Source organism: Pteronotus mesoamericanus, unplaced genomic scaffold (assembly GCF_021234165.1).
Source record: "Pteronotus mesoamericanus isolate MK-2021 breed Mesoamerican mustached bat unplaced genomic scaffold, CSHL_Meso_final scaffold_45, whole genome shotgun sequence".
NCBI classification, from domain to species: domain Eukaryota; kingdom Metazoa; phylum Chordata; class Mammalia; order Chiroptera; family Mormoopidae; genus Pteronotus; species Pteronotus mesoamericanus.
The window spans coordinates 5,034,635-5,054,803 of record NW_026555317.1 but is presented as its reverse complement, the minus strand read 5'-3'; the positions used below and the strand labels follow the sequence as shown (position 1 = coordinate 5,054,803).

The following is a 20,169-nucleotide window of genomic DNA, read 5'->3' as shown; positions in this document are numbered from 1 at the left end:
TCTGAGAACTTCTCAATGCCCCTCAAGATAACTAGAGATCTATAAATCACAGTTTTCACAGTGTTTGGGACAAAGCTTAATGTAAAAATATGGTTAACTCTGGTAATTGGGTAGAGAACTCTCTGAGCCTTATTCCTCACAAATCTCTGGAAATTGGAACCAACTCTAAAGGGAAGGAGAAATAAAGTCACAAGGTTGGTTGTTCTCAAAACAGGCTCCCCCCAACCACTATCTTCGCTTCTAGCCTCATGTCCATTCCTTAGGTGGAGGAATTCAACAAGCAGAGTAGGGACAAAAAGACCCTGAGTAGGGCCCAACTTAGGTCTTAAGGGAGGACTTTACCATTGGAGGCAATATTAAGAATATGCCCTTATGTGTCTGTGACATGTTTGTGTAAAACAAGCATCTTGCAATGTTTTTAAAGGGTGGAAATTGAACTCTCAAGTGCAATGTAGAGCAGATAAGCAGGGAATATTTACAGAGTGACCAAGTAGTGAATTTTCATTACTGACTAATGAACTTCATTGATATCAGATTATGTGGTTGGGTCTCAGTCCCGATAAAGGAATTTCCTAGGGTGTGCCAGATATGACAGCTTTTTTCAAAGTGATCGGTTTGGAAAGAGATTTCCACACCTTAAAGCCAATATAAAGGGTAGAAGCTGCTCCAGGCAGCCTTACTTGCTCCAGCACCTTTTCTCTTCAGACAAAATGAAAATCCTTGTAAGTATTTGCTTATGCTTCTTTATACTCTTGTGGTGGTGGCCTGCAGAGTGTTCATAGCCAATGTGTCTTGGATTTCAGGGTTCTTAGACAAACACTGTGCATGCTTCCAAGCTTCTGTGATTGAATTAATGATGTCTTCGTCAGGAGTAGTGTTGAATATTAAGTGGAATGTTTATTTGTCTATTGTCTATTTTTGAGATGTTTACTAAAAAACAGAGAAAAAATGCTGGAAATATCTAGAGAATTTTCATTTGGAAGATATTTAATAATAATTCTTATTAGGAGCTTTAGAGGGAATATAGATATTTTAGGATAGCTGCATTTACTATCTAAAAGAGAAGTGGCAACTTAAAAATAATAATATCAGTAATATTAACAATAGTAATAATAGCAGCAATCATTTCCTAAATGTATACTAGGCCTTATGCTAAACATTTCACATGAATAATTTCATCGATTCACTTCAACAACTCTAGGAGTTGAGTAGTATTACCCCGTTTTACAGATGAAAAGACTGAGGTATGGAAGAATGTGATTTTCCCAAGACAATGAATTTGGAATTTAGCCTTGAAATTTACCCACCATACGCCCCACTTACAGGAGAAATCATGACAAACCTTCTCTGTCATGCCCACTCCTACTCCTCCAACTGACCCCAGCCGCAGCTCCACTTTCTCCCATAGCTCCTCACTGCTGTGCTCCACGGGTGACTGGACTGTGTTCTGATCTATATCAGAACTCCTTCCCCTAGTCTCTATCCCTTATTCTCATTCAGAAGCTGAGGGAGGAAGCAGAATGATTAGTACCTCCCCTTAAGGTGCTAAAGACTGTCAGATTAAAGGGTTTCCTCTTCCAGGAGTCTCTTGATTTTCTAAGAAGAGACCTAACCTGAAGCACAAACTTATAACTGTGGTATATTAATCACAGTGTTGGGTAGGTGGTTATTTGGAGGCAGGAGCTATTTCCTGAACTCTCTCCAATCATACCACTAAGGTGGTCAGACCTCCAGCTACCTGTTCATGCCCCTGTATTAAACCCATTAATAGAATAGCTTGGGAGTGTCAGAGGTTACTGGAACCACCTAGAGCCAGAGATGTGACCCCACACAAGGAAGCAGGTGGGATATCTGCATACAGGTCTTTGCTAGACGCCCCCCGCCCCACCGCCAGTCATCAAGAGAGCAATGTGTTTGGCAATATAAAAAGGGCAATCGTAAAGTCCCACTGACAGTTCTTAAAAATACCTGCCTTCCAGCAGACTCCCTCCAGCTGCAATTTTCAATAATAGGGCAGTACACTGTGATGTCCGAAGAGACTGTGCAAAGCCAGGATCAGGTATTTCATTTGACTTTTATACAACTACAGCAAAATATCGGAACTGCCTCGGTGCCAGTTTTGTGGCCTAACATTTGTCTGATGGTAACATTAACGCACAAGTTTTAGGAGAGTAAGGAGGTTTTTCCTTAATGTCAGCCTCAAAAGTTAATCATGTCCCCAAACATCTTATTTTCATAGTTTCCCTTAGAAATCCATTGTATCCATTGTCCATGAATCTACCTTTAATCTGCTTTACCCCCCGCCACCCCGCCTTTTTTTAAACCAGAAGGCACAAATTGACTTCTTGTAATCCAAAACCAGAATGAATCACACCCGGGTATGCCCCATAGCAAAATCAGTCATTTCTTACTTCTTACCTGCCTCAATTCTTCCTGGCATAAGAACACATGCTACATATAAGTTTTTGATGTTGGAAAGGTCTCAGAATTGGGTGACAGAGGTAGAACCTTGTGTCTGGTAACAGCATGAACTCAATAAATACCTGCCAAATGAGTGAATGTGTGTGTGTTTTATACTTTGGAAATGGACTGTTGACCGTCCATGACCACACACCAGTGTCTCTAGGTGTACATTTTCTGAGATATTTATGCTTGTCTTGTGCAGTGTCCCCTCATGCCTCTATCTTCAATGATTACTGTATAGGGAATTGAGGTGGCTGGTCTGTTTTTCAGGTGTTATGTCTGGTGGTGCTAGCCACCTTTGGAACACAATCTTATGGATTTGAGGTGAGTTGATTTATCATGAACTTTATAGCTTGGAGATGTTGGGAGAGGAAAATGAAGACACAAGATAATTTGAAGGACAGTTGAGAGTCCATGTTTTGGGGATAAAATCCCAGAAATAACCAATAATAGAAACAATGAGATTATTTCTTTCCAAATGCAATACCTTAAAAAATGTAAACAATTACTTTAAAATGTGACAAATCTCATTTTTCCTGTGATGTCATTGTTTCTCCCATATAATATATAGTCAACTATGGGAAAGAGTTTTTCATTCTTATTTTAACATGCAGTTTTGGTCTGGGATTGCAGTGGAGAGGTTTTAGGCTTCAGTTTCTTGTTCATAGAAGGTGGAAGGCTTTATTTTGCTGGGAGGGATCCTTTCAAATGCATAGGGTTTATGGAAAAACCATTATGTCTTTGTTGTCAATCTAGGTTTATAATATCATCAGCCCAAACAACAACGGTGGCAATACTCAGGAGACAGTAACAATTGACAATGAAAAAAATGTTGCCATTGTTAACGTCCATGCAGGATCGTGCTCCTCTACCACGGTTTTTGACTATAAACATGTAAGCAGTGAGGGTATTTTTATATTCTTCAAGACTGGGTTTCTAAAGGGTGGAGGGGCAAGCATTTTGGACACATTTGAATTCTAAAATGTATCCTGCAATTCCATCAGAATTTCCTTACATCTGCCTTTCCTTTCAAATAATCAACCTATTGATTAACAAAAACAAAATCATTTCTAAGAAAAAGACATGATAGGAACACATGTTTACTTGACATTTTCAGGTGGAAATTGTGACTGTGATGATATTGTCTCACTACAGGCTCAGAAAGAGTGACCAAAGCCCAAAACAATGCCTGGCTCACAGATTCTCAAAAATGTTTGTCAAACAAATAAGAATGAATTAGGGTTTCTAACACAAAATATTATGCAGGAAAAGAACAATCATGAAAACAGTCACAAATAGTCAGAAATCCAGAATAACTATACATATTTTTAACTATGTATGTAGGTTACGCAGTAAATCATGCTTTTTCTGTAAGAGGGAAAGTATGTTAATTAAAAACACCAAACCATTTCCAAGTTTTAGTTGTTGTTATTAACAGGAAGTCTCAGAAACCTACTCAGAAAACTTATTCTGTCCATTATCCATGTCTTCCTTTGTCTATTTTCCATTTGTTGCACCAACACTGTGGGTTTGTTTCTAGCTGTGCCCAGTGGATAGAGGTGGGTTGTCATTCATCTCACTGGATGTCTGAACATGCTTTTCTCCTTCTATTCTTGTAGAAACATCCTCACACACTTCCTCCCATTGGTATTGATAATTCTGGGACACATTTGAGAGTGTAGGGTCTTCAAAAAAAATATACAGTTTAAAAAGAAGTTGTACTGAAATTGTTTTTAAGCAGATGCCAAGGAAATCCTAAAAGTGTTTTAAAAAATGGAGTGGTGACGATTTGGTTTAAGCCTCTTCCACTATCGTCATGCTTGGTCTCTGTCTATTTTTGAATTTTGGGAACTGGCAATTTGTGAGAAGTGAAAAATAGGAAGTGGAAGGGTTTACATTCCACAGTCTTACAGGATGTATAATTATTTGGAACCCAGAAGAGTTCCACCCTAGCTGAGGATTAGGTGGCCTAAGGTTCCTTCTAGCTCCATGGTCCTCATCCTCCCTTGCTCTTCCAATTCTAACTTTCTCCAACCCATCCCTACCCACCTAGCTTATGTTAGAGTTGGGGAAAAAGATGGAGAGAAGATGGTAGAAGAGGGAAGAATATATGAAGCATGTGCCGGGCCGGGGGGGCGGTAAGGAGGATAGGTGTAGGTAAGATAAGGAGAGTTTCTAAAGCAGCAGTGTCCAATGGAACTTTCTGCAGTGATGGAAATGATCAACATCTGCATTTTCCAATGGGGAAGCAGCTATCCACTTGTGGCCATTGAGCCCTTGAAAAATGTGACAGAGGAAGTACATTTTCAATCATATTGGTTTTGATTTTAAATTTAAAGAGCTATATGTGGCTAGTAACTAACACATTGGAAAGCACAGCTCTAAAGAATCTTATGTATACTCCAAATCCAGGAAGAGGCTGGCCAAAATAAATAGAAAGAGATAGGGAGCTCTGCTTCTCAATCTTTCAAATCATAAACTGCAGGTCCTACTTCCATGACACGAAAAGTAGGGCACAAATCCTGGGTTTTCACAACTTCAGAGATAGCGATGACAAGTGAAGAAGTAGAAATACTATGTCAAAGAAGCCAAGTGGGCAGGATTGATTGCATATTGAAAAAGAGTGACATGCACTCACTGTGCATGCCCAAGGCTTTCCCAAGGTTCATATGTCATTCTCACCAACTTCAGAACCCAGGTGGTTGGGAGGGGCAGTAACTGTACTCTTGCTGCCTCAGGGCTACATTGCATCCAGGATGCTCTCCCGAAGAGCCTGCTACATCCTGAAGATGAACCATGAAGCTATCCCTGCCCTGGACCAACTCAAACGGTACATCTACGAAAGGCAGGTAAGTATTTCCTGTTATTGAGCCAAGGAATACTGGTGACTATGGAGAGATGAAGAGGGTAAAGGGATCATAATATCATACCTTATTGCTCCCCACTTATTAGGGTGTTTTCATGTTTATTGTTTTTGTTGCCAGAGTATATCTCTTACCTTGATTTCCACCATACAACCCCAAATACAAGACCTTATAATAAATTCCAGTGTTTCTGTAGAAAAGGCTGCCCAAGTTCTTTTCTCAGAGCAGGGCTCTAAGAAGTAGTGGATGGCAAAAAAAGAAGTGGAGTTATGATATTCAATGATACAAGGTGCAGAGAAACAATATAGTCTAGCAAGAAAAAACAAACACTACATGAAGCTAGAAACCTGGGGTGCAGTTCTCCCTCTGCAGCTTCCCATTTGTGCCACCTTTGGCACAGGAATCACCCTCTTCATGTTTCATTGTCACCGGCAGAATAATATTGGTAATAATGAGGCTTCTCTGAAGACCAAGTGGTCAGAGAAGAGGTGATATCTAGAGATCCCTGACTACCTTCTACTTAGTAATCTGAAAGAGAAAAACTCACCAGTTAGAATAAGGTATACCAGATTACATCAACTTATTTTTACCCAATCCCACTCTATTATACTGATCTAGGCTCTGAAAACCATGTTCTCCAACAAATATACCTGGGTCAAGTACAACCCACTGCAGTCTCTGATCACAGACGTGAAATGGTTTCTGTTTGGGTCACCCATTGAGCAGCTCTGCAAACATATCCCTTTGTATAAGGGAGAAGTAATTGAAAAGACACGTGAGTACCAATGAATTATTCCTTCACCAAATATTTTCTGAAAACTCTAATGTGCTTAACACTCTGCTAGGTGTTGGGTGAAATACAAATAAGTATAAAACATGACTCAATTTGGCCTACTTTGGGAATTAAATCCCAACCACATGTGGAAATTGTGCTAAATGTTAGGAGAGATACAGAAATGAAGAAAACTGCCCACAAGGAACACATGGTCTGGTGGAAAAGCTGATCCATTAACACAGACGATGGAATAAAAATAGATTCCTGGGTGTAAAGGAAAATCTATTGGATTCTCTAATGTACTATACATGGCGTACAAGGTGACTGTAGTTAATAACATGGTATTGTATACTTGCAAGTTGCTGAGAGTAATCTTAAGCATTCTTACCACACATGCATAACAGAGTTACCTATTTTAACTATGTGACATGATAGCTGTGTTGTCTTGATCTTGGTGATCATTCTACAATGTGTATGTATATAAAATCATCACAATGTACACTTAAAATATATACAGATATATTTGCCAATTATTTCTCAAAAAAGTAATATTCTCAGAATCTAGGATCAAGCTGGTCCAAGAAAAAGCAGGTAAAGTGCACTGATGGGGAACAAAAGCCCTGAGTCATCCAGGTACCATGGGTCACTGCAGTCATTACTGTATTTTTACACAAGGTTTCCAAATACAGAATAAAGGCCAGAGTGAAAGGGAGGCTGGGCCACGGATGTTGATCGTAACAACAACAGAAGTTCCCCGGGGTAGTGGAACGTGGATAAAGAAGAAACAAATAACATTCAATACATTTGCACTGCCCAGAAAAAACAACTAGTTAAGACATTTTTCTTTTTGAAAGGTCATTAGTATTTATAAGTAAAGACTCATAGGAATGACATTAATGTATAACATCAATTGAATTGAGCCAGACAGCACTTCTTGGAATTGTCAGTCTATTTAAGTTAGTATATTACTATCCTTTGCAATGCAAGTATAGCTAAAATCTTGGGTAACATGAAATTACATGGACAACTTCTAGTCAAGACATTTTTACAAAAAGGGATTGGTTTGCTGCATTCTAATAATGTATTTCTTAATGATTTTTCTTCAAAAATGTTCCCCTCTCCAGATAACATCGGTGCTCAAGGCTGTGCAAAGGCTGGGCTCCTGGGCATCTTTGGGATTTCCATCTGCGCAGACGTTCATGTTTAAGCATTAGCCCACTGGTTGCATCTTTTCAAAGAAACACATCCTTTGGTTTCTACTCAGCAGTAAAATTAAATTCTTTCCTAATGCCCCAACTAATTTTGAGACTCAGTAGTAAAACATAAATGCTACTTTTACAGATATCTGAGTGTTTGAATTCTTGTAAATGGCAAAGGGATGTCAAGAGATGTTTATGTCAATATATAGAAGAAAAGAAATTGCCAGGATTTCAAGTGAAGTACCTAAAGTGTGAAAATTTCCGGATAATATGGTTGGGTCACAGGCAGGCCAGTCAGTGAGTACAAGTCTCCATCAGACTTGTACCCAGTGACTGTTGCTCACTGACCAGTGGCCCATTTGTTTGTCCAACACCCTGGGTGGCCAGGGTGGAGCATGGGCTCGGGCAGCACTGGCCTCTACCTAGCGAGGGGTGCGGATTTGGGTGCCCTTAGAAAACAATTTGACTGCTCAGGAGAAGGAAACTACCCCTCTGACAAAGCATCAAGTTTTGAGGCCCATTTGCATGACTTTTAGCTCATCAAAGCAGTAAACTCAACCTTAACAAACACTATCATGAAGTACTTTGTCCCAGAGCGAGAGGAGGAGGTTGGAATACCCATCACTCAAAAAAAGATGAACCTTATTGAAAATCTTAGCAGAAGTGAGAACCTAATTAGAAATGCCAACTCCATATATAGAAGGGAAGCAATTTCCACTATTTCAAAGAAATTGCATAATATGAACAAATTTCCAGATCATATAGCTGGTTCTCATGTTGATGAATCAACTGGGTACAAGTTCAGGGGAAAAAGAAAGAAGTATTTAACAAGAACTATCTGTCATTGACTGCTCCTATTCCTAACACTGTACTGTTTAATAACCATTACTGAATATATTTAAAGCACTCACCATGGCTCAGGACTGGGATAAGTTTGCTAGAGGAAGAGGCCCAAGGCAAAACTGCCATGGTCAAGAAAGTTATTTTCTTGTTTGGGAAGGGATACATTTGTATAAAAGCATTTGTAATAATAGTAAAAGAGTGTAGAATAAACTGCCAAATGAATAGTAGCATGTACTACCTGGGATCTGGGTGTTTGCAAGTGATGGAATCCAGGTCTAATTGGAGTGGAATGTGATGTTTGAGCTTACCATAGAAGGAGGGATATTCTGGCCTTGGCTGTCTAGAACTAGGTATTGTGAGGTGGCCAGACTCTTTTTCCCTCTGTCTCCACTCTCTTTCTCTTTCCGTGTCAGCCTCGGTATCTTATGCTGGCTTTCTCCATGAGGGCAGAGTCCAACACCGCTGTCAGCCCCAAAGTCCCCATCTCCCCAGCATCATCCTCAGACAGAGAGGGACTCCTCCTGTTTGAATTTCAAGTTTAAAAACTTGGAAAGGACCCTCATAGAATCACTTGGGAGCATATTCTTACTCCCGTGGCCAGGAATGGAGGGGATGGGGGCCGGGGGTGGGAAGAAGGGGTATGAGTTGGCAACTCCCTTTTTGAAGCTACAGTTCAGAGATGTGTTATCCTCATTGATTTTTATAATGAGAGCCTCATTTTAAAAACAAAACTTAGAGTTCTCCTTTCTCCTTTCTTTAAGTCAGTTAACCCTGCTCAGTGCTGGTATCATACTGAATACCTGTTAGGAGCAGCTGGGAGAGGGGACCAGGCGCATGTGGTAGTCTCAGGAAACATCACAAGTTGGCCTTTGCTGTAGGCAGTCCACAGCAGTTCTGAAAGGCTCATGCTCCACTTGCATAGGGCTTGGAGGCAGGCCAGAGGGCCCAGTGCTGTGGGGAATATAGGCTCACAGACAGTGGCAGCTCTGCTGAAGGAACACGGCTGGGGGGACAGCCTGGGTGAGGGAGAGGGCTGCGGGGGCGTGGGTGGGGGGGTAGCCTGAATAAAAGCACCACCAAAACCGACAGGCCAATGAAAAGGCTCTATAGAAATAATTACCAAGATAGATGTAAACTGTGGGGGTGGTTTCTCCTCCCCCACAGTTTTTCTGCCCAGGCAGAAGGCAGGGCATTCCAGGCAGGATATAGAACGGAGCTCCTGATCCTTGGGAAACGTAGGACAGGTGTGCAGGGAGCTAGAGAAAAGACAATGGGCAGCTACTGCCCTGAGCTGTGATCAAGCTCACCAACCCCCACAAACCTGAGGCTCAGGGCCAGTGGTTCTTCTCTGAGGCTGCAGAGAAGCAGGAGCGATAAGGAAGAGTAAGGAGTGTGAACATCTGGGGTGGAAGGGAGTAGGGAAGGGAACACGAATTTCCCCCTGAAGGGAAGTCTGTCAGTGGAATGCCATTCTTTGAGCTCAGAGGCCATGGAACTTGACCTCTGCCTTGGATCTCCTCTCTCTGCAAAGGGTCTCTTGAGGTAGGGTGGAAGTTTTGCAAGAATCTCAAAGATTTCTTGGAGGGAGGGTTTTATGTGCTTCCCAGCTGGGATGTAGACATGACAAAGGCCTCTGGTGATCCCTCGGGGTGCATGTTTGCAGGAGAATAAGGACAAACCTCAGGAAATTTGAGAAACTAATTTATCACAGCACCAAATCCTGGCTGGAAAGGGCAGCGCCCAGTTCACGTCCCAGTGGGCACATGCTTGAGGCCTCAGGGTGGCAGGTTGGGACTGTGAAGAGAAACAGAAGGTACAAAAGAGAAAAGCCTTTTTTCGCCACAGCTTCTCTAAGAAACCGGAGCATGTGTGGCTGCAATGTGAACAACTGACACAAAAGCATGGGGAACAACACACTCCCTATTTCTGCACTGAGTCCAGAAGGCGGTGCTCCTATGACCCCGGAGGCTCCCTAATCAGTGGCCACAATGGCAGCGCCTGCGGGGCAGTGGGCAGTAGAGATGGCTCAGCTCTGGGTTCCCAGCCCCCTTCTCCCCATCGGAAGAGGCAGCATTGGCAGTTTTGGCAGAGGTTCAATGACAGCAGCTGCCCCAGGAGAGGAAAAAAAGAAAAGAAAAGGAAAAAATGTCCTTCTTGAAATATCAATGGTCAAATTCTTCGCCACCTCTAGGCACTCCCAGGGCAACTTAAAGATTAGTCCAATGGACTTTAGCAAGAAGCTGGGTTCTTCAGTCACAGGTGGAGGGCACAGTTAGTCATTAATGTTAGTGTGACCGTATTTTAAACAGAAGGTTGGTAGCCTTGAGACACATGGACTATGTCTGGGTCAGGATCAGGGCCCCTGGACTGATACTCAAATATGGTAACTTGACTGAGTGCTGGATTAGATAAACATTAACAGTGGTCATCAGTAGGGTGGTTCTATAGACTCAATGTTTGTGTCTCCCTTTAAAGTCCCCAGAGAGTTCCCCTGTGACTTCTACCATGGGTGGGGACAGAGAGAAGGACGAAAAGAGCAGATGGCCATCTTTGAACCAGACAGAGAACTCTCACAGACACAGAACCTGCTAGTACCTTGATCTGGACTTTCCAGCCTCCAGAACTATGAGAAATAAATGTTTATTATTTATAAGCCACCCAATCTATGGAATTTTTGAATTTTGCCCTCCCAATTCCAACTTGTAAAAGACATAAATCTTAGTGTGTGCATGGGAGAGTCTTAATAAAATAATAATTGAACTTGTAACCTGAAGGACTAAAATCTACCTTGATAAGCCCTATAAGGTCTAGAGGGCTTGCTGTTTCTCAGGACAGAGCTATTGTAGCCACGTTAGTGACAGCCAAGAGTGATGCTGCACAGGAGGGCAACAGGCCTTGAACCCCGAGTTTCTGGGAGAAATGTAGCCTCGCTAGCTGAGTATCTGCAAGGATGGTAACATGGAGACAAATGTGATGGGCGCATTCGGGGCCTTGAAACCTTCCGGAAGTAACAGGTACATTACAATAGTCAAGTGGAACCTGAAGGTAATGGGAAATTCAGGAAGAGCGTAAGATCCGACGTCTGGGATGGTGTTGGAGGGGTTGGCATTTGGCATAAGAGCAGTCAGTAGGCTAGTCCTCACAGTGTTGCAGAGGGCTCGGGAGCAGGGGTCCAGGCAGGTATAACAGGGACTCAGGCACATGGGATAAGACAGGGACAGGTTCCTGGAGGTGGAATGAAGGCGGAGGCTGGCTGTCAGGGACAAGGTGTCTACAGGTTTGGGTGGACTGACCGCCATGGTGACTTAACTCTGGGGACTCACTGGGCCAGGCCTTGAGGCTAGACCCTACTTTGAGGTCCTCTCAGTGTCTCCAATTGACTAAAGCTTGGCCTCTCACATGTCTCCACCTTCCTTAACCTCAACAAGCCACATGGAACCAAATCCATAAGTTCTGAACCTCTTAACCTCTAGTGAAGCCTAGAGGTTTATCTTGGACCTTCCCCTGCAATTGCCTTTTCATTCATGACTACAGGTAGGCACACCATGTCGTGACTTCACAGAGCTGGCGCTCAGCTCTGTCCCCTGCACATTGGTGCTGAGATCAGCCAGAGTTCTCCTGCTCCAGCCAACGCACTCTTTAGCACTCCCTCCTCCCAGCCCCATCCCAGTCCCACCCTGTTTAAAGTGCTCCAAACTCCAACATAACCTCTGTGGACATCTGTATTTGTATCTCCAATATTCCTTCCTCTATTTATTCCCATTTCTAAGGTAAAGGGAGCCAAGGATGTTCTGTGGGGTGTGGGTGGAGCTGTCTCTGTTCCTCTCAGCTACAGTAATAGACAGTTAAAGAACCAGTGCTAAGAGACCAGGCCCCTTATTCATTTGTAACAGAGAGAAATGCCTGTGAGTCACCACTAGGGGGTTTGGAGCAATTCCAAAGGGAGGTCTGGGGGACCTAATTTCACCTGGATCTCCCTCAGGGGTTTTCATGGTACAAGCTGGGTCCCCATGGTGAATAGGCTTTCATAGAATCTCAGCATCAATTTGCAGGAGACAGTGATGTGGCCTCATACCTGACAGTTTGTCTGTGGCTAGTGTCTTTTTGTTATTTATTGCCAAAATTCTCAAGGGACTCTTTAAGGGACACCCCAAAGAGCGGCTCTTAGAGAGGCACGTTCTAGGAGAGGCACCTCCTCTTTCCCACGGTGCAGGTGTGCAGTTTTGTGGACTGCACGTGGATAGAAATGCCCGTAACTCAGTAACTCCAGGGAGGCCAGTGAAGGCAGGGAGGGCTAGGTTATCATCTGCTAAACCGGTAAGGCAAGAAACTTTATTGTTCTAACCCAGAAGGAGAAATTGTACCCAATTTTCCAGATTGCAAGGCTGGATCTTTGGTTGAAAGGAAGAAGGTGGGAACAAAGTGCTTTTCGTTGGCAGAGGGAGAGTGCTGAGGCCCTACGTGCTGGGTTCAGGCCGGTCGCCCCACCAGGCCGGTCCATTCTCCACATGGCCGACATGGAGGCTCAGAGCCCAGGAACCTCGCCACAAATGGAGAGCCCCATAAAGGACAGGAGTTGGACTTCAAAACATGAATCGGGGTCAATTGCCAGTGCAGCACCTTTAAGAAGAAAGAGAAGCATTTTACAAAATAATTACTTAATCACTTTAAGACTCAGAGGTAGAGTGGATATACAAGGTCTGTCCAGAAGAAGCCCAGCCACTGTTAATATAACAAGAATGTTTTGCACAACACTGATGTAACCTGGCAGCCAAGGAAAGTGGACTAGAATGCACATGTGTGAATAATGATCACTGTACTAGTCAGTGGGGGCGGTAGATGCCATTGAGGGATCATGTGTACTGTGTGAGCATCGCATGCAAGATGATTGAGCAAGTAAAGTAATGGATGTGCATCAAATTTTGCATTAGTTTGAACATCCCTCTGTGGAAACTATTCAGATGATTCAGAAGGCCACATCTATGGGCTACGGGTGATTGGCAGCTTCATCAGACAACACACCTGTTGATGTATCAAGTCTTGTGCCGAGGTTTTTGGCAAAACATAGTCACCCAGGTGACTCAGTTCCCCTACATCCCAGATTTGGTGCCCTGTGAATTCTGGCTTTTCCCAAAACTAAAACTACCTATGAAAGGGAATAAATTTCAGACCATCAATGAGATTCTGGAAAATATGATGGGGCAGCTGATGGTGATTCGGAGAACTGTGTGAGGTCCCAAGGTGCCTACTTTGAAGAGGACTGAAGTGTCATTGTCCTATGTACAATGTTTCTTGAATTTCATTATCTTCTTCAATACATGTCTATTTTTCATAGTACATGGCTGGACACTTTCTGAACAGGCCTCATATTATGACTCGCACCTAAGTCAGGTATGGTGCTCAGAAGAGCTTTACTAGCAAGAGGCTGTGGGACTAAAAAGGGAGCGCTCCCCTCAGCTGCAACAGCTGGCCCCATACCCCCTCTTTCCGTTTCTTTTACTGACCTTTAATCATCGTCCTTAACCCCCAGCCCCTCAAGTTCTCCTCATTTTCCTGCTGGATCCTCTTGTTAAGAAGTCATGTTCATTGGGTTAATTTACCCTAAGATGTAAATGACTGGCAATAGCCTAATGGGAAGAGATTACTGACTATATCCGGAATAGAAGGTCCTTTTGAAATCTCATCTGGTAGCTTTCCAAGCTGGCCACCACTGGTCCTCACTATATCCCCCCCGCCAGCAGGGGTGCCAGCTGCTGGGGTATTCCTTCCCCAGCGCAGTCTGTAACTATTAGGGCCCTGCTTTCCAAACTCTGGGAAGCCTGAGAAATGGAAGGACTGAGAACCCCAAAGCAATGGACCTGTAACGGTGGGACACCAGGCACTGCATCGTTCGGGCAGGAGGTGAAGAAGCTTTGGGTCAGGTGACAGTATCCACCAACTGCCAAATCCCACCGATGATGTGACTATCCTCAGCCATCTGGTAAAGCTAAGTTACCTCTGCTCCCTGTTCTCAACGAGCCCTAATGTCAGGAGACCACCTCTGCCACTAGGGGAAATATATTTCAGGCCACATTATTTTTTATACCCAGTAGCAAAGACAAGGAATAGACCTGAAAACTGTCATTAGAAATTGCCATGACCTAAAAATTGTATTGCACCTTTTGTCTCACCAATGGTCTTGGGGGCCTAGTTATTAACATACCCTCTTTTTGCTGCTGGGCAAAGTAGGTAGGGACCTCTCGACACAGGTCTTTGATGACCATTCCATACTGCGCTAAGTTCTTGACCCGGCTGGGTAGGACAGTGTAGGTGAGGCCGTGAGTGGGTGGGTAATGCTTTAAATCCTGGGAGAGGTGGCATTTGGAAATAGTGAGACAGCATACAGAGGTGGAGGAGCAAGGAAAAAGAGACAAGAAATGTATTTAAGCACGCAGTCGATTCATTTTACCAAAATAGCTATAACCCAAACTTGCCCATATGCTTTGCCTCTAGCTGTAATATTCTATTTGGCCACAAGGTGGCAACATTACTCCAGAAAAATCTATGAGGGAGTCTGTGACTGAGTTCGTGTTCCTTTAACTCTTAATTTCTCAATTTGACAACTGCCAATGCTTTTCTCATCTGTGATGATAATATAGAATAGCTTAAAAATTATTTGTTACTTTTTATAAATCAGATTAGCCGAATACTTTCCACCACTTTTTTAATGTGACCCAAAGTGCATTTCCCCCTCACTTTCAGTGCCTCTCCTGCCATGGACATTAGTGCTGTTCAGGTGATCTGGGCAGGTTACTAAAGGAAATGACAGCATGTTTCAATGACTTGGCAAGGATTTCACGCTGGTTTTTAATTTATTTGACTACCCTTGTCATTTAAGAGGCTGAACGAAGAGAGTTTCAGCAGGCCAGGGCTTACTTTCATCTAAAGATGGTATGTATGTATGTGGTTAGGGAGGAGTGTGCAGGGGAGGAGAGAAGGCATGGGGATATGAACACTCTATTAGTTCACTCTAATACCTATAGTCAACAATTTCTATTCACTAACATGTAGCTCACACCCTTTTGGAATACGTCAAAATTTTGTCATCACATGGAATTTTTATTGATCCAATTATGATTGGACTTAAATGGGCCATGAACTGGACTTGGGGCCCTTTGCACAACAGTAGGATTTCATGGGCATTAAGCACAAGCATGAACTGAGTTCCCCCGTGTGTGTACAATAGCCCTAGGAGGCTGGGATGCAGAGGTGGAAAACACCAGACCACAGTCCCCTCCTAGTCTCACTTACCTGGTGGTCCAGGGCCTTCCTAATGTCATCCAAAGTTGGAAAGGCAGCTTGGTCCATCTTGGCCAAGACACAAGCCATCTTGCCATACAGCTTAGCCACCAAGAGGGCCTTAAAGCAACACAGCAGAGCCATGTCATTCATTTAGTCACAGTATCTGCGGGCTCCTACTCGCCATCAGCGCTGGCACATAGCTGTCCTTTAAAGGGTGATGTGGAGCGCCCCAGGGGTGTGCAGCCCTAGTGCTGGAGTGGGGGCAGCAGCGGGACTAGCACCGCACAGAGATCCTGCGGCTTCCGGGGGCTTGCGGCCCTGTCACGGCTGCAGGCCCGGGAAGGAAGCCCCCAGGGCCCTCTATACGTCACCCACAGACGGGTGGCACTGGAGCCAGGCCTGGTAGCAAAGCTGACTTTAAGGTCCTATTCTCGCACTTAGCAGCTCTCTTCATGGCCCTCAGCCTCCCTATCTGTAAAGAAGAAACCATAGGCCTCCCCCGACAGGGTTGTCCTGACGATGAGAGGAGGAGCTGAGACACTACTGCTCGCGAACACAGCTTCTACGTTACACAATGTTCTCCAAATGTCCGGGCTGATCAGGATCTTTGGGTCATACCCTCTAGACCCGGATTCTAGGCCTGTGCCTGCCACCAACTGTTCCTCCACATTGCCCTGAGCTTGTCATTTAGCCTCTTTCAGCTTTGGATCAGAAAAGTGGTCCTCCAGTTCTGTTCAGCTGAGCCCAAGGTTGCTTTACCTGAATCTCCCTCCTCTCGCCAGAGCAGTTCTGACTTCTTTTGTTCTATATAATAGAATTCTGCAGAATATATTGTTTGAAAAAAATGTTTCTATGGCATGAAACAGAGTTGGAAATCACTAAACTGCATGCCATTTAGGAGGATTCAGGACATGTCTCCTTGAGGAGGTCAGGAGCATGTTAGGTGAAGAGCAAAGGAGAATGTGTTGGGGGAAGAGAGCACAGTAGGAGATACAAGTGGGAACAGAGGCAAAGCCTGAATATGAGATGTCTGTCCAGAGATGCCCAGTGTGGAGGCAGATGGAGGGGCTTCTACCCAGCAGTGGCTGGATGTCAGAGGGTCCTCTGGGTCAAAGTGAAGAGTGTGGGCTCCTACTTCATTTAATCCTCACAGAGTCCTTTCAGGTAGAAAAGGCAGCTATTTATGCTCTTTTGCAGATGAGAAAGCCAAGGCACAGCAAGGCTGAGTGATGTCTCTTATTATAGAGTTTTTCCATCAGAGAACCAGGCCAAGGACATAGGCATTCGCTCTCCAATCCTGCATCTCCCTGCTAGGTCTAACACAGGCAGGCAGGTTAAGGCAAGATTCCTAAAAGTGAAAGTAAATCGTTCTTCTTGGTAATTAAACTGATAAAAATCTGAGCTCAAGACAAGAGAAGTTTTATAGTACATACCAGTTATAAGAAGTAGGGTTCTTTAAATGGTTCTCTTATTCCAGAGACCTACAGGAGCCATGTGAAGTTAACACCTCACAGGAACACAAATGGATGTGGGATCCCTACATACTATAGAAGTCCCTCCTACAGGTGCTGGCTCAAAAAACTGTCACATAACTAGAGGAAAGCTAGTCCCTTACCCAGAAATAGGTATTTCCATCGAAAGCCTAAACCTAGAGAAGGCGAATATAGACCATGTCCTCTTCTCTCTGGCAAAGCATAAGGCTAACTTTTGGAGGAGACAAGGCTGTCTTTGGCATTGTAATGAATGTGTTCCACAGCTTACATTCTTGTAGTCCAAGATTCCATCCCATTCACTCAAAACATTGTTGTCTCGGATGTTGACCATACCTCGGAAGGCATTGACATGGATGCTCTGGGTCCCAACAGATCCATCCAGAGGATGGCTATCACTGATGTTCTGGAGAAAACCAAGCAACAAGGAGAAGAATTGAAAGTCCAGTTTCTGCTTTGCCCATATCTTGCAGGTTTAAAAGGACACTCAGGAACTTCAGAAAAGTCACCCTGGATTATCACTTATGAAATATTTCTGCTAAAAGACTACACAGGTTGGATGACTCCACCCTCACTCACCGTCAGGGCCAGAGGTGGAGTTAGAAGGAAGACCACAAGGATGGAAGACACAATCTGAAATGGAAACAGATATCAATGCACCCTCGCTACCTTAGTCCCAGATGAGTCCAGAGCCTGGAACTCAAAGGGCCCCAAATTTGGAGCCTTCTTAAAATGACTTCGTAGATTCTTGTACCTCTGGAGCCCCAGTGTGCATTGGAGAACTGTTCAGTGTGGTTGTTATGGATTGAGCTGGCCCCCCAGAAGGTAAAGCTTTATTGTTCACTCAAGAACTTTTTTTTTCTTTATAGCTACTGTTAAGTCACTGGGCCAAATATTAGGCAACTTACTAACCACTTTTTCTGCACACAGGGCAGGACAATCTTAAGACAAGTTGTAAAATAAGTGATAATTCAGGTTCTCAGCCTTCCTTTTCTGTACCTTTCTCTCTTCCAACCATCGGGAACCCCTCTCTGCCCCCTCTGGCACCTGCTATCCTTCTCTTCTCCACCTTGCCTGAGAATAAATGACCAGGCACCACTATTTACACCTCATTTGGAAATAGATTTTATGCAAATATTATTAGTTCTTCAGATATTTTCAGTGAATCATTTTCTCTTGGAATGGCCTGCCTTGCCTGTTGAGGGGATTTCAGGCATCAGGGAGTACGTGAAAGAGAATTAGTAGGGAAAGAACAGGCTAGAATAAGAGAGTATGACAGTGAGCCTTTCCCCACTTGAGGATCACTCAGCTCAAGCGCACTTAAAACATTAGCAAAAATTGACAGGCAACCTCCCTCTCCCCCATCCCCACAACACCCTATGCAATATTCCACATGCCATGACACCATAGAAGTGAGGTTCATCTTCAAAGGAGAAGAAAACAACTACACTATAAACAATAATGATAATGAAATGAGATTAAGCAAGGAGATACATGAGATGCTGATAGCATTTTATTAAACTATTCTGAGAATTAGGGCCATATATCAAATGCATCTGAAACTCTCTTTTATTTGCAATTTTTAAATAAGATAAGCCTATGAAGAGAGGACCCTAAAATATGAATATCTACTCAACCCCCAAATATTCTTGACCTTTTAAATTAGTTATTAGTTCATATAGATATTCCCGAACAGACCCTTGCCACCAGAGAAGTTATGTGTCAAATTAATATTTGGAAATTCTACTTGGGTTTAATTTGAAGAGTCCATAGTGGGGGAAAATAATTGCTCCCTGGCAATTTTGGCTCCGAAAACATAATCACCTGCATTCAAAACAAGAAAATATACTTACAAGGTGTTTCATACTGCCTCTCTCCCAGATCCCATGCAACTGCATGCATAATAGAATTTGCAATGTCCCCTTTATTTTTTTAAGTCTGGTTTATATAGTCCTGGGTCTTTCAATTATTGCCATAATAAAGGACTCTTGGTAGTTAACCAAAATCCAGATACTTTGCGTGGCGGGGCCGGGGAAAGGCAAATTTATGTAATCACAGTTATCACTTTTCTTTAACTACTTCTAAATATTTTCCCTTTACTGCGGTATCTCTACTGGTTCCAAAGCAAACATGGCAAATGAACAAGTCTTTGTGGGCTGGCATGTCCATGACCTTAACGATTAAGGTAAGAATTGCAAAAATTAGATCCCGCAAAATGGTCCTGGTACAAAATCAGTGAGTTCACCCTTTCAACTTCTCAGTTCCGGAGAAGTTCTATACTAACAGTGGAGGGTTGAGAAAAACTTCATGAAGCCAAAAGAAACAGATTGGAATTACAAGATTAGATTGAAAAGCAATCTGGTTAGCTCTTCATCCATACCCGAAATCATGTGGTAGGTCTTTCAATGTCTTCTGGCCACCCACCAAGCTGGCCTCATTTTACCTCTTCAAACATTCACCTCTGGTTAACTTATCTAATATTCTAGTGTTTTGCTTTCACTCTATGTTTTGTTTTCTTCCACCAACTTTCATTTCATGGTGATTTTCTCCATAAAGGACCATTTGACCAGCCCTGGAGCTCCTGAGACAATGAGAAAACCTTTCTATGATGAGTCAAGCACTAACTCAAGCCTTTTTCTACATTATCTTTCCCCCTCCAAAACCCTGACTTGTAGTGACCCAACTATCTGGGTCAAAGTCCAAAAGTCCAGAACCAAATAGATAATTTTTTTTTCTGAGAGAAGATGAAATATATGGATGAGCTTAGGTACTGAAATGATCAAAGAGGAAAGACAGATATCTCAGTCCTTACAGAGCTTAATGTAAATTGGCAATGGAAGACTGAAGTAGATGGGCTTTGGCAACTATCAGGTCACCCAAGATTCAGCTAATATCTCCATTACTGTCAGTACTTTGAAAAAAAAAAATGCACAGAGCCTGCATTCAATAGTTACTGACTGAATAAGTAAAATATATTAAAAGAATGTCTTTCTTTATTTTGCATATGAATATCCAGTTTTCCCAACACCATCTATTGAAGAGATTATCCTTTTCCCATTGAGTGCTCTTGGAACCCTTGTCAAAAATTAGTTGAATGTGTGTGTGTGTGTGTGTGTGTGTGTGTGTGTGTTATCTGAGCTCTGTATTCTGTTTCACATGTCTATGTGTCTAGTACCATACTGTTTTGGTTACCATAGCTTTGTAATATAGTTTGAAGTCAAGTTGTATAATGCCTTCAGCTTTGTTCTTATTTC

The 20,169-nt window shown here is 43.1% G+C and overlaps 2 protein-coding genes across 2 annotated transcripts; one reads left to right on the top strand and one right to left on the bottom strand.

Moving 5' to 3' along the window:
• Nucleotides 1-710: 710 nt before the first annotated feature.
• GKN2 (gastrokine 2) lies at nt 711-7,309 on the top strand. The gene is made up of 6 exons (XM_054593517.1): nt 711-722; nt 2,734-2,787; nt 3,220-3,357; nt 5,202-5,312; nt 5,946-6,102; nt 7,227-7,309. Exons 1-6 carry the CDS (start codon nt 711-713, stop codon nt 7,307-7,309), a joined length of 555 nt encoding a protein of 184 aa, XP_054449492.1.
• A 5,360-nt stretch (nt 7,310-12,669) lies between these two features.
• LOC129086801 (gastrokine-3-like) lies at nt 12,670-18,786 on the bottom strand. Its single transcript, XM_054593516.1, has 6 exons — nt 18,769-18,786; nt 17,495-17,548; nt 17,187-17,321; nt 15,435-15,542; nt 14,347-14,488; nt 12,670-12,764 (listed from the first exon to the last, which is right to left on the bottom strand). The coding sequence occupies exons 1-6, from the start codon at nt 18,778-18,780 to the stop codon at nt 12,670-12,672; spliced, it is 546 nt and encodes a 181-aa protein (XP_054449491.1). The 5' UTR covers nt 18,781-18,786.
• Between the last annotated feature and the right edge of the window lie 1,383 nt (nt 18,787-20,169).

Coding starts and splice junctions, on each gene's coding strand:
- GKN2 (XM_054593517.1), top strand. Junction 2,788..3,219: donor CACAATCTTATGGATTTGAG/GTGAGTTGATTT, acceptor TTGTCAATCTAG/GTTTATAATATCATCAGCCC. Junction 3,358..5,201: donor CGGTTTTTGACTATAAACAT/GTAAGCAGTGAG, acceptor TTGCTGCCTCAG/GGCTACATTGCATCCAGGAT.
- LOC129086801 (XM_054593516.1), bottom strand. Junction 17,322..17,494: donor CTCCACCTCTGGCCCTGACG/GTGAGTGAGGGT, acceptor GGTTTTCTCCAG/AACATCAGTGATAGCCATCC. Junction 15,543..17,186: donor GAATCTTGGACTACAAGAAT/GTAAGCTGTGGA, acceptor TGTTGCTTTAAG/GCCCTCTTGGTGGCTAAGCT.